This window comes from Ursus arctos, unplaced genomic scaffold (assembly GCF_023065955.2).
Source record: "Ursus arctos isolate Adak ecotype North America unplaced genomic scaffold, UrsArc2.0 scaffold_19, whole genome shotgun sequence".
Classification (NCBI taxonomy): domain Eukaryota; kingdom Metazoa; phylum Chordata; class Mammalia; order Carnivora; family Ursidae; genus Ursus; species Ursus arctos.
Genome location: NW_026622863.1, coordinates 41,529,210 through 41,542,418, shown reverse-complemented (window position 1 = coordinate 41,542,418; position 13,209 = coordinate 41,529,210). Strand labels below are relative to the sequence as shown.

Here is a 13,209-nt window from a genome sequence, read left to right as displayed (position 1 = left end):
GCTATCACAAATAACACTACTGTGAATGTTGGTGTGTACCAGGGTTTGGGGCTGGACATATGTTTCCATTTCTCTGTACCTACATAATTCTGTGTTAAACATTTTGAGAAACTGTCAGAACTGTTTTCCAAAGTGGCTGCCCCATTTTACCTTCCTGCCAGCAATGTAAGAGGGTTCTGATTTCTCTACATCCTCACCAACATGTGCTGTTGTGGTTTTTTGGTAATAGTCATCCTAAAGAGTGTGAAGTGGCCTCTTATTATGGGTTTGATTTGCATTTCCCTAATGATTAGTGGTATTGAACATCTTTTCATATGCTTGTGGGCCATTTGTAAATCTTCGGAGAAATCACTACTCAAATTCTTTGCTTAGTTTTTAATTGTTTTGTCTTTTTTATTGTGGAATGGTAAGGGTTCTTTATATATTCTGAACACAGGTCCCTTACCAAATAAAAGATTTGCAAGTATTTTCTCCCAGTTTTGTGATTTGGATTTTCCCTCCCTTCCTTCCTTCCTCCTCCCTCCCTCCTTCCTTCCTTTCTTCCTTTCCTTTTTCTTTCTTTCTTTCTTTCTTTCTTTCTTTCTTTCTTTCTTTCTTTCTTTCTTTCTTCTTTCTTTAAAATAGAGGGAGAGGGGTGGGGCAGGGCAGAGAGAGAGGGAGAGAATCTTAAGCAGGCTCCTCCACCCAGCCCAGGGCCCAAAGTGGGGCTTGATCTCACGACCCTGAGATCATGACCTGAGCCGAAATCAAGAGTCAGATGCTTAACCAACTGAGCCACCCAGGCGCCCCGGGATTTTTACTTTCTTGATGGAATCATTTGTAGCACAAATGTTTTTAATTTTGATTAAGTTTATTTTAACTGTTTGTCCTTTTGTTTCTGTGTTTGATGCCATATCTAAAGAAACCACTGCCTGATCAAGGTCATGAAGTTATACTACTATGTTTTCTTCTAAGGGTTGTAGTATTATTAGCTCTACAACCTTACATTTAGTTCTACAACCTATTTTGAGTTAGTTTTTATGTATGGTATGAGGTAGGGTCCAACTTCATTCTTTGCAAATGAATATCCACTTGTCCTAGCACTATTTGTTAAAAAGAATGATCTTTCCCTATTGAATTGTCTTAGTTGACTTAATTTAGTATGTGGTAGTCCTTAGGGAACTGGGCAGAGGGTGCCTTTCTTCAGAAAGGTTTTGCACCTATGAGTGTTCTCAGACTCGGCACACTAATTTTTCACAGGGGATTTCCTCCAACTGCGTGAATAATGTTACTTTAAGTTCCATGCTTCCTTGAGGGTAGGCGTTGGGTTGTAGATCGGCAAGGGAAATGATTATTAGTAGTAATAGTGGTATCATTAATGATAATCCTTTTTTTCCCCACCTGGAGTGCAGAAGGTTCCTTGTTACTTTTTTCCAACAAGGTTTTCATTGGAGCTCACCATTTCATGGAGAGAGTAGCTCTTCTAGGATCCCAGCCTTAAAGTGAGGGTCATGGACTCTCACCCCATTTGGTATGTGTCCTAGGCCCCATACTAAGGTTAATCCCCAAAGTGTTTGACTTCAGAGTAGCCCCTGCTAACATATTTGCTTATCTCTCTGTGTTCAGTTGCGTGTGTGTGGTGTGTATTGTTTTTCTCATTGTTGTTAGCTCTGGGATTTAATTTTCCTTACCTTCTTGAGAGCTTAGAGAAGCATTAAATGGGTGTTATAATTTTTCCAAAGCCTAGGTGTTTGCAATAGAAGCCTCCCCACCCTTGCCACATAAACATGGTCAGAGCTGGAGTGGTTGGTCTTGGTCTCAGTGTGTGGTGATATCTTCTATTTTATGAGGCCTTCAGGATGGGGACTGTGATTGGGAACTTCAGTTACAGAAAGTTCTTTGGTTTTGCAAGGGAATTTATGAGAGATAAATAACCATAAGATGGTCCATATTGAGGTTGGCTGTGGGCCACATTTATGTGACTGGGGTACACCCTCCATCAGCTTTCTTATTTCAGGAACAAGGAAAAGTGGACTGTGAAGAATGATAGATAATTAACAGGTATATAATAAACATTAAAGACTTTGCAGATTTTAAGTTAGATGCTCCCAAGTAATGGGATGATTACATCTTACAGGACATAAGGTGCATCATTATACAGCAAATAAAAATCCCTGGGTTTACTATAAAATCTGCCTTAACAAAAAATATGCTCATGATATCTAATAAACTGCTTCTCAGTGGAGACACTGTCAGTATTCTCAGCAATACAGTTCTTTATTGTATGGGATTGTCCTTGTCCTGAGTACATGGCCCAGGTAAATCAGGACACTTAACATTCCTGATGCAGGGCACTAAATGTCAGCAGTAAGCTGCCCCAACCCCAACACCAGGCAACCTCTCCCAACATTGTGACAACTAGACCATCCCCTGCATGATCCCAAATGCCTGAAGGGGAAGGTATAACCTGGATTGAGATCCTCAAACTAATTATTAACCTGAGTCTTCAGGATAGTTTTAAAACATCTGTAAGTCCTATATTTTAAGATAGAGATTTATAAGACATTTTGGATTCTGTCTTTTTCATTATCTCCGTGGAGAAATGGTAAAGGCCTCATTTTTAAAAGACTTTATTATTTGCAAGGCCCTTGTTTGCTGTGTATTTTGTATATGCTATTTTGTTTATTTATAAGATCCCACTTAGCTAGATTTTACTCATTCCCAGGCGCTTGTAGGAAGTAGAAGAGTCCTGCTGTATGAAAGAGGTTTTAGCTCTAGCTACAGGAATATTCAAAAGCATGAAAGCCTCTAGTCAAATAAATATGCTTATTTTACTGCCTTCATGGCATAGGCATTCTGCCCTAGCTTGCTTGCTTGTTCACCTCCTTCCTACACTGTCCTCCATCTCCTCTCTTTCCATCTTTCAGACATTTTCCTGGATGAGTCAGGTTGTCAAAACCTAAACCTACTCATCAATTTTAACCTCATTTAAAATGCTATAACCAGTCATTATGTGCCTCCTGATGGATGCGATAGGAGGTACATAGCGCCATCTCTGATATATTCCTGCCCTTCCAAAAAAATGTGAATCAGGCCTCCAGACTTAACTACCTTTTCACAGAAAGTATGGCAGTAGAGCAACATCTTAAACTATTCCATGAAGATGCAATAAGCCAACGATGTGGGAGATTCTACTGATGCAAATGTTTCTTTAATAAGTAAATAGCAGTAACAATTTTTGAAGCATTTCTGGGGACTCTTACAGATTCTAGAGACTTAAGGAAACCTATCCACTAAATGCAATCTGTGATGGTAGATCTAATTTGAATCTTGATTTGAACAAACCAACTGTAAAAAAATCACTTTTGAGAAGATTGGGGCAATTGGAAACTTGATCTGGTTATCAGGAAATTATTGTTAATTTTATTAAGTATGATGATGATATTCTGGTTGGTATGCTTTTAAAAAAAAAGGCTGATCTGTTAGCTACTAAAGTATTTATGGGTAAAATACTATGATGTTTGGTATTTGCTATGTAGGATCTGCCTTGAAATACACCAGGGGTAAAAAAGAACAAAAGGGAAGAAATAAAACAAGATTTGCAAAGTCATGTTAATTGTTGAAGCAGAGAGATGGATTCATGGGGGTCATTATTTCTACTCTGTATACTTTTGTGAAATATTTTGAACATTTTCATAATAAATGAAAAAAAAAAAAGTCCTTTCATTTACCAGTAATGCACGGGTTTATTATTTCAGGGATTGGTAACATTCAGGGATGTGGCCATAGAGTTCTCTCAGGAAGAATGGAAGTGCCTGGAACCTGCCCAGAGAGACTTGTACAGGGATGTGACTCTGGAGAACTTCAGTAACTTGGTCTCACTAGGTAAGGATGTTGTTATAATGCAGGGCCAGACGGGAAACAAGGCTCCCAGGGACTACAACAGTGGGAGGTTGTTACCACCTCTAGTAAAGGGAGAAAACTGCTACTGGACAATGGTGAGAGCTGGAGTCATGGAGAAGGGCCCAGCTGACAGCAACTGTAGCCACTTCCAGAACTCCCCAGTCAGAGGAGGGAGGGAGAGGGATAAATATCCTGAACTCTCTCGTCCCACCCACTGGCCTCCTGCTGATGCTTTCCATATGCCAAACCCAATGAGAAACCATAGGGCCAGGATAATACAGTCCTTACAGGTAAGCTGTCTGGGGCACAGAGCAGGACCAAGAACAGGTAGGAATGGATTGAGCGGGGATGTGGGGGGAAATGGAGAATGACCACCATAGTTATCTACTGTAAATAATTCAGGACTAGTCTTCTGGAATTTCTGGTATCTTCATGGTGAATTTCTAGGGAGACTTAACAGGTTTCGGGCTGATTTTCTGCTCTCTGTTCCCAAGAGAACTGTTTGTGCTTTATGGAAGTGGAAATGGGTAGTTCCATGAGCACCTCTGTCTTCCTATCTTTGGACAGACTTGACTCCTTCCTTCGTTCCTTCCTTTATAATTGTCTCTCTTCCTTGGTGACCAAGGGACTGGGTTTGAATTTTGGAACAGGACAATCATGCTCCATTTCTTTTCCTGTAAACAGGACTTTCCATTTCTAAGCCTGATGTCATTTCCTTATTGGAGCAAGGGAGAGAACCCTGGATGATTACAAATGATATGACAGGACCATGGTGTCCAGGTGAGCGAGGGGTGATCCAGTGGGGGAGGTCATTGGGAATAATAGCCAGTGGGTGAGTCAGCTGATAGCAGTAGCTTGAGTTATTGTTGAGAAGCTTTCCTCCAAGCCATACCGAAAATTACAGAACAACAGCCTGAGACATGAAGACACGAAGAGCAAAGATCTTGTCAGCATCGGATCCCAAGGGAACCTTGCCCTTTCCCCCGTTAATCCCTCTCTTCTTTCTTCTTGCTTATTTTCCTCCCATTTCAAAGAGGGACGTGCTCCCTTCTTCCCCAGTGACTACCTTTTTACCTGTACTTTGGATCCTTTTTCCTGCAAGTACTTTCATCCCCTAAAAAATACTTATTTTCTTAAAACAGCTCGCTTTACCCAATTCAGCAATTCGTTTATTCTCTAAATGTTTGAGAGAGAAGGTCGTGCAGGAGCTAAGGGCACTGACTTGGGAATCAGACTGAGTTCAGATCTTGGCTCTGCCAATTACTAGATCTGTGAGTTTAGGTAAATTGCTTAAATTCTCTGTGCTTCAGTTTTCTCCTCTGCAAATGAGTTAAAAACAGAGCCTTCCTCATGTAGTTATTATTGTAATTGTTACAGGAATTAATAATGTGAAACTGCCCAGAACAATGGCAGGCAGTAGTGACCACTAAGTAAAGGGTATCTAGTGTTTTTAATTAGCACGTGCTGGACAATATTGGAATCTTTGAATACTGAATACTTAATCTTTGAATACTTTGAATACCCCCCCAACTTCTCTGTTATTGTTATTATTATTACTTACATCTGGAATTATTTTTTCTCTTTCTAAAGAACACCCTTAAAATTCCCTTTTGTGTAGGTCTGCTCAACAAATTCTGGTTTTGACCACATGAAAATGTCTTTATTCTACCTTCTTTCTTGTAGGATATATTTTTTTAAGATTTTATTCATTTGAGAGAGAGAGCGAGAGCACATGCGCAAGTGCATGGTAGGGAGGGGGAGAGGGAGACGCAGACTCCCTGCTGAGCAGGGAGCTAGATTCCAGGACCTGGAAAACATGACGTAAGCTGAAGGCAGATGCTTAACCATCTGAGCCACCCAGCTACCCCGTTCTCCACATGTATTTAAAACTAGTATTCCTTGGGTAGGACACTTGCCTCTCTGTTTATCTCTAACCCTTTCGATTATATTATTCAGAATCTGCATGTCCTTTTAACTTTCTATGTACTGGTGCTATGGAATTCTGAGAGCTGTTTCTTGTATTATAAGTAATGTTACCGCATTTTACATTTTTGTAAAGATGAAATATAAATCCTTGTTGCAGGGCGCCTGGGTGGCTCAGTCGTTAAGCGTCTGCCTTCCGCTCAGGTCATGATTCCAGGGTCCTGGATGGAGTCCCACATCGGACTCCCTGCTCAGCGGGGATCCTGCTTCTCCCTCTCCCACTCCCCCTGCTTGTATTCCCTCTCTCACTGTCTCTCTCTGTCAAATAAATAAAATCTTAAAAAAATAATAAAATTAAAAAATAAATCATTGCAAATTGTACACTTATCAGTACAGTCCATCCTTTATTACGTCACTTAGTGCTTTTAGCCTTGAATTCTGTTTTTTCTGATATTCCATCAAATGCCCTTTTTGTTGGCTTAAAAATTATGATATACCTTTGCTTATCCTTTTTTAAAAAACTATTGCCACTCTTAGGGTGTCCATGTAATCAAGATTCTGTTAGTTTCCTCTTTGAATCAATCCAAGATTCTTTCACTTTATTTTTATTTTTTTTTAATTTGCCCACACATACCCCAGATTCTTTCACTTTAAGAAGGGGATTCAGTATATTCTCATTATTGTAATGATTAATGTGTCTGTCCTTATTCCTGCCATTTTATTTTATATGTTCTATTCTTCTCTTATTTCTAGCTATTCCTGTTTTGCTCACATTTGATTATCCCTCTTTCTACCCTCAAGAGATTTTGAAGTTATACTTCCTATTTCTTTGTAATAGATGAGTCTTTAATATGACTTTTAAAAATGTGCTTAAACCTGTGTTTCTCTCCCTACCTCAAGACTTAAATAGAATTTTTTTTCTTTTTAGTAAAGTTTTTAACATTTTTGTTTTGAAAAAATTTTAGGCTTTAGAAAATTGGCAGAATTATTAGAGGATTCCCATACACCCTTCCCTCAGCTTCCACTAATATTAACATTTTATATAACCATACTATAGTTATCAAAACTAGGAAATTATCATTAGTACAATAGTATTAACTAACCTATAGATTTTATTAGAATTTTATCAAATTTTCCCCCAATGCCGCCTTCTGTCCTAAGATCCAGTCCCAGATCCCATATTACATTTAGGTATTATGTCTCCTTAGCAGCCTGTAATCTGTGATGGTTGTTCAGTCTTTCATGACCTTGATACTTTTGATGAGTATTATTTTGGAGAATACTTGGTGTTAATATGGCTTAATACTGGGGCGCCTGGGTAGCGCAGTCCTTAAGCGTCTGCCTTCGGCTCAGGGCGTGATCCTGGCATTCGGGGATCGAGTCCCACATCGGGCTCCTCCGCTGGGAGTCTGCTTCTTCCTCTCTCACTCCCCTGCTGTGTTCCCTCTCTCGCTGGCTGTCTCTCTGTCAAATAAATAAATAAAATCTTTAAAAAAATATATACATATGGCTTAATACTGGTGGTGTTCAACTTGATCACTGGGTTAAGGTTGTGTCTCTCATGTTTTTCTCCTGTAAAGTTACTGTTTTTCCGTCTGTAATTGGTAATTATCTTGGGTGGAGATACTTTGAGAATATACATTTTGCCTACTGATTTTGGTATCCGTTGGTGGATCTTGTCTGTAAGAGTTATTACAATAGTGTTGTCTAGTGTTGATTTTCTTTGTCCCTATTCCTTCTAAATTTTTTTTAAAGATTTTATTTATTTATTCGACAGAGATAGAGACAACCAGCGAGAGAGGGAACACAAGCAGGGGGAGTGGGAGAGGAAGAAGCAGGCTCATAGCGGAGGAGCCTAATGTGGGGCTCGGTCCCATAACGCCAGGATCACGCCCTGAGACAAAGGCAGACGCTTAACTGTTGTGCCACCCAGGCGCCCCTATTCCTTCTAAATTTATTAATTGGAATTCTTCTGTGAGAAATTGCTGTCCCTACCCTCTCTCCCATTCATTTATTTATTCAGTGATTTAGTTCTATCAACATGGGCTTGTGGGTATTTATTCTATGTGTTGTGGCCCACCGCTATCATTATTTATTTCATTGCTCAAATTATTCAAGCTTCGGCCATTGGGAACTCCTTCAGGTTGTTCATGGGTTCTCTTGGCATGTCCTCATTCTTTTTTGAGTACTTCTTTATTTTCTGGTACCACAACATGTTTCAGGCTTATCTTGTATTTTTTTTGCTGCCCCAGACATTCCTCAAAGAAGCCCTGGTTTCTTTTATTGGAGAATGGTATGAAATAGCATCTTTGAATTTCTTTTTATGAGGAAAGTAAGACCTTTATCATCTCTTACCTCCCTATGCCCTAGACCAGGGATTGGCAAACTATAATCAGTAGGTCAGACCCAGCGCATGGCCAGTTTTTTATATCACCTACAAGCTAAGAATGGTTTTTACATTTTGAAAGGGTTTAAATACACACACACACACACACACACACACACACATATATATATATATATATATATATACATATATATGTATGTGTATATATGCCAAGGAGACCTTATGTGGTCCACAAAGCCTAAAAACATTTACTATCTGGTCCTCTACAGAAAAGTTTGTTGACCATTGCATAGATTCACCCTCACCCCTAACCCACTCTGATTTTGTTTTAATGATTTTGTTTTAATGATCCAGAATTCTCCTTTCATAGCATCATTGTTCTTATATTTCATAAATTAGGAATTAATCCTTACTAACAATAAAGATATAAACCAGTCATCTGCCCACTGTAGTCTGTGAGCCTGTTGAATTCCATAAATACATTCTGAGGGGTGCATATACAAAATTAAAATGATATGTTTATGGATTTATATCAGTATCTGGCAGTACTATCTATATGAAACATTTCCAGAAGATTAAATAAACACATAAAATCTCATTACAGATCAGCACCAACAGATGAACATTTACCATCAATTTTGATGGTGGAGAACACTAACCTTGAACTCCAGTTAAGGAAAGTGCTGTCTTCCCCAGAAAGAATTCTGTTTTTCTATTTTTTTTCAAGAGTTTTAAAAAAGATTTTATTTATTTATTTGAGAGAGAGAGAGAGTATGAGCAAGGGGAGGGACAGAGGGAGAGGGGGAGAGAAAATCCTCAATCACACATCCTGCTGAGTGTGGAGCCCAACATAGGGCTCAATCTCATGACCCTGAGATCACAGCCTGAGCTGAAACCAAGAGTCGGACACCTAACCAAGCCACTCAGATGTCCCTACAATCTGGCCCTTTAAAGAGAGTTTGCCAGGACACCTTGGCTGGCTCATTGGTAGAGCATTCGACTCTTGATCTCGGGGTCTTGAGTTCAAGCCTCACATTGGATGTAGAGCTTACTTTAAAATAAATCAATAAATAAAGAATGGGGCACCTGACTGGCTCAGTCAGTAGAGCATGTAACTCTTCATCTCAGGGTTGTGAGTTCAAGCTCCATGTTGGGTGTGGAGCCTACTTAAAATTTTAAAAAATAATTTAAAAAAAGGAAAAGAAAGTTTGCCAACCCCTGATTTAGAGATATAACTGAAAACCCATGTTTGAGAAAAGCGTATATAATCAAAATTATATTTGCCATGCACCTAAACCAGCTTTAAATCACCAAGACATCTTCACTTCAAAGCTCAAAAACCAAGAACCAACCTTCTGGCTTTTCTTTGTGCTTTGGCTCTAACCTACATTTCCATGGTAGAGTGGAGTCCAAGGTTAAGACTGAACAGATATGATAGATACATCAATAAAGTACTCAGGTTTTTCCTTCTGTGTGTATTAGTTTCCTGTGGCTCCTGTAACAAATTACCACACCTTGGCGGCTTTACAACAATACAAATTTATGATCTTACGCTTCTGGAGATTAGAAGTCCAAGATGCATCTCACTGGGCTAAAACTGAGGTATCTGCAGGGCTGTATTCCTTTCTGCATCCTTTCTTTAGAAGGAGAATCAGATTTGGGGGGGGCGGGGCTTTTCCAGCTTGCATTCCCTGGATCATAGCCAAGCCAGCCGGATAGCCTCTTCAAATCTCCCTCTCTGATTCTGACTCTCCTACCTCCCTCTCTCACTTATAAGGACCCTTGTGATTACAATGAGCCCACCCCGGTAATCCCCATCTTATGGTTAGCTGAGTAGCAACCTTAATTCCATCTCCAACCTTAATTCCCCTTTGCTGTGGAATAGAACATATTCACAATTCCTGCAGTTAGGATGTGGACATCTTGGCTGAGGAGGGTGGGACAGTCATTATTCTGTCTACCACTCTGTATATGGGTTTGTTTGGGGGGAGGGGGCGGCTTTTTTTTTAATCATTTTATTTTTTTTCCTATCATGGTAAGTGTACTCTTTAATCACCATTCCCCATTTCTCCCATCTCCCCCCTCCCCCTGCCACACCTTCCCGTCTGGAAACCATTACTTGTTTTCTTGTAATTAAGAGTCTGCTTCTTAGTTTCTCTCTCTCTCCCTCTGTGTTTTTTTTTCCTTTTTCTTATTTGTTTTCTTAAATTGCACATATGAGTGAGATTGAGATCATATGGTATTTGTCTCTCTCTGACTGACTTATTTCACCTAGCTTTATACTCTCCAGCTCTATCCATGTTGCAAATGCCAAGATTGTGTTCTTTTTTATGGCTGGTAATATTCCATTGTGTATATATATCATGTCTTATTTATCCATTCACCTATCAGTGGACACAGGCTACTTCCATAGTTTGGCTGTTGTAAATAATGCTGCAATAAATTGTAGGGGTACATGTATCCCTTTCAATTAGTGTTTTTGTATTTTGGGGGTAAATACGCAGTAGTGCAATTCCTAGATCATAGGGTAGTTCCATTTTTAATTTTTTGAGGACCTTCCATACTGTTTTTCAAAAGGGTTGCACCAATTTGTATTCCCACCAACAGTGTACAAGGGTTCCTTTTCCTTCACATCCTTGCTGATATTTGTTGTTTCTTGTGTTATTTATTTTAGCCATTCTGACAGGTGTGAGGTGATATCTCATTGTAGTTTTGAGTTGCATTTCCCTGGTGATGAGTGATGTTGAGCATCTTCTCGTGTATCTGTGGGCCCTCTGTATAAATCTTCTTTGGAGAAATGTCTTCATGTCTTCTCATTTTTAACTGGATTTTTTGGTATTGAGTTGTATCAGTTCTTTATAGATTTTGGATACTAAACCTTTACTGGATACATCATTTGCAAATATCCTTTCCCATTCCATAAGTTGCCTTTTAGTTCTGTTGATTGTTTCCTTCACTATGGATGTATATGGTTTTTTTGTCTGTTTTGAGAAAAAGAGAAAGAGTGTGAGTATGAGTGGGGGGGGCAGAGTGGGGCAGAGGGAGAGAGAGAATCTTTTTTTTTTTTAAGATTTTATTTATTTATTTGAGAGAGAGAGAGTGAAGAGAGAGTATGAGAGGGGGGAGGGTCCGAGGGAGAAACATACTCCTCGCTGAACAGGAAACCCAATGTGGGGCTCGATCCCTGGACTCCAGGATCATGACCTGAGCCAAAGGCAGAGGCCCAACCAACTGAGCCACCCAGGCGCCCCGAGAAAAAGAATTGTAAGCAGACTCCATGCCCAGCACAGAGCCCAATTCAGGGCTTGATCTCACGACCCTGAGATCAGGACCTGAACAGAAATCAAGAGTCAGATACTTTACTGGGCCACCCAGGCACCCCATGGATGTATATGTTTTTTGAACACAGATCATTAAATGTGCATAAATTAAAAGTGTATATAGTATAACTCCACTGGAATTCTATATTTTGTTGGTAGGAAACCCGTTACTGTTTATTCCATACAGAATATTTAGTTGGTGTGTTTTCTTTTCTTTTTTTTCTTTTCTTTTTCTTTTCTTAGTTGGTGTGTTTTCTAAGTGCTTGTAGTTCTTGGGGTGGGGGAAGCTTTTAATTAGGTTTTTAGTTGTTTTTTTTTTAATAAATATCACATACAAGTTACCATTTGGCCATTTTTAAAGTATATAACCCAGTGGTATTAATTACATTCACAGTGTTGTGCAACCATCAACACTACCCATTTCCAGAATTTATGCATCATCCCAAATAGAAACTCTATTCATTAAACAATAACTCTCCATTTTTCCTTTCTCCCAGCCCATGATTACCTCTATTTTGCTTCCTATCTCTATAAATTTGACTATTCTAAGTACCTCATGTAAGTGGAGTCATATAATATGTGGCTTTTTGTATCTGGTTTAATTCACTTAACATAATGTTTCCAAGGTTCATCCATGTTGTAGCACTTACCAGAATTTCAAAAAAAGCCGAGTAATATTTCATTGTATGTGTATACCACATTCTGTTTATCCATTCACCTGTTGATGGACACTTGGGTTCTTTCCACCTTTTGGCTATTGTGAATAATGCTGCTGTGACCAAAGGTGTACAAGTTATTTGAGTGCCTGTTTTCACATCTTTTGGTGTATACCTAGGAGTAGAATTGCTGGCTATTGTGAATAATGCTGCTGTGACCAAGGGTGTACAAGTTGAGTGCCTGTTTTCACATCTTTTGGTGTATACCTAGGAGTAGAATTGCTGGATCAGATGGTAATTGTATGTTTAATTTTTTGAGGGTATTTCTCAAACTTTTAAGAGTTTTTCTTAAATCATGAAGATTATTCTATTAACTGTTATGTAAATTTCAAGCATTTTCCTCTGTCATTTGTCTTTTGATTTTCCTTTTGTTGCTTTTGTTCATGTGCAAGTTTTTTGTTTTCTTTTGCTTTTCACTTTTACATAGTGGAATTTACCAGTCTGCTTTGGTTGCTTTTGGATTTTGAGTCATTGTTTCATTGTTAGGTTTCCCCATACCTAGGTTATAAAGTAATCCATTGTGTTTCCTCTTAGGATTTGTATAGTTTCTATTTTCTTTTAACATTAAAACTCTATTTGGAGTTTATTCTGGTATATAGTGGTGTAATATATGGATACACTTTTATCTTTTTCCAAATGAGTATCCAACTGCCCCAACATTATTTATTACAAAAACTATCCTTTTCCCCTTTGAAATACCACCTTTATAATAAATTCAATTTCCATAAAAAATTCAGTCTTTTTCTGGCCTTTCTTTTTTTTTTTTTTTTTAAGATTTTATTTATTTATTTGACAGAGATAGAGACAGCCAGCAAGAGAGGGAACACAAGCAGGGGGAGTGGGAGAGGAAGAAGCAGGCTCATAGCGGAAGAGCCTGATGTGGGGCTCGATCCCAGAACGCAGGGATCACGCCCTGAGCCGAAGGCAGACGCTTAACCACTGTGCCACCCAGGCACCCCCTTTTTCTGGCCTTTCTATTGTATTCTATTGGTCTCTCTCTAGAATCCCATATTTATTCATC

The 13,209-nt window shown here is 39.0% G+C and overlaps 1 protein-coding gene across 4 annotated transcripts in view; it reads left to right on the top strand.

The window, feature by feature from the left end:
- The window catches only part of ZNF565 (zinc finger protein 565), a 37,851-nt gene that overhangs the window by 19,326 nt on the left and 5,316 nt on the right, over nucleotides 1–13,209 (top strand). For all 4 annotated transcript variants that reach the window (XM_057314706.1, XM_026484425.4, XM_026484423.4 and 1 more), the window contains 2 exons: nucleotides 3,738–3,864; nucleotides 4,567–4,662. In XM_057314706.1, the coding sequence (XP_057170689.1) occupies nucleotides 4,626–4,662 (37 nt within the window). In that variant the 5' untranslated portion in view covers nucleotides 3,738–3,864; nucleotides 4,567–4,625. The remainder of the gene's footprint in view (nucleotides 1–3,737; nucleotides 3,865–4,566; nucleotides 4,663–13,209) is intronic.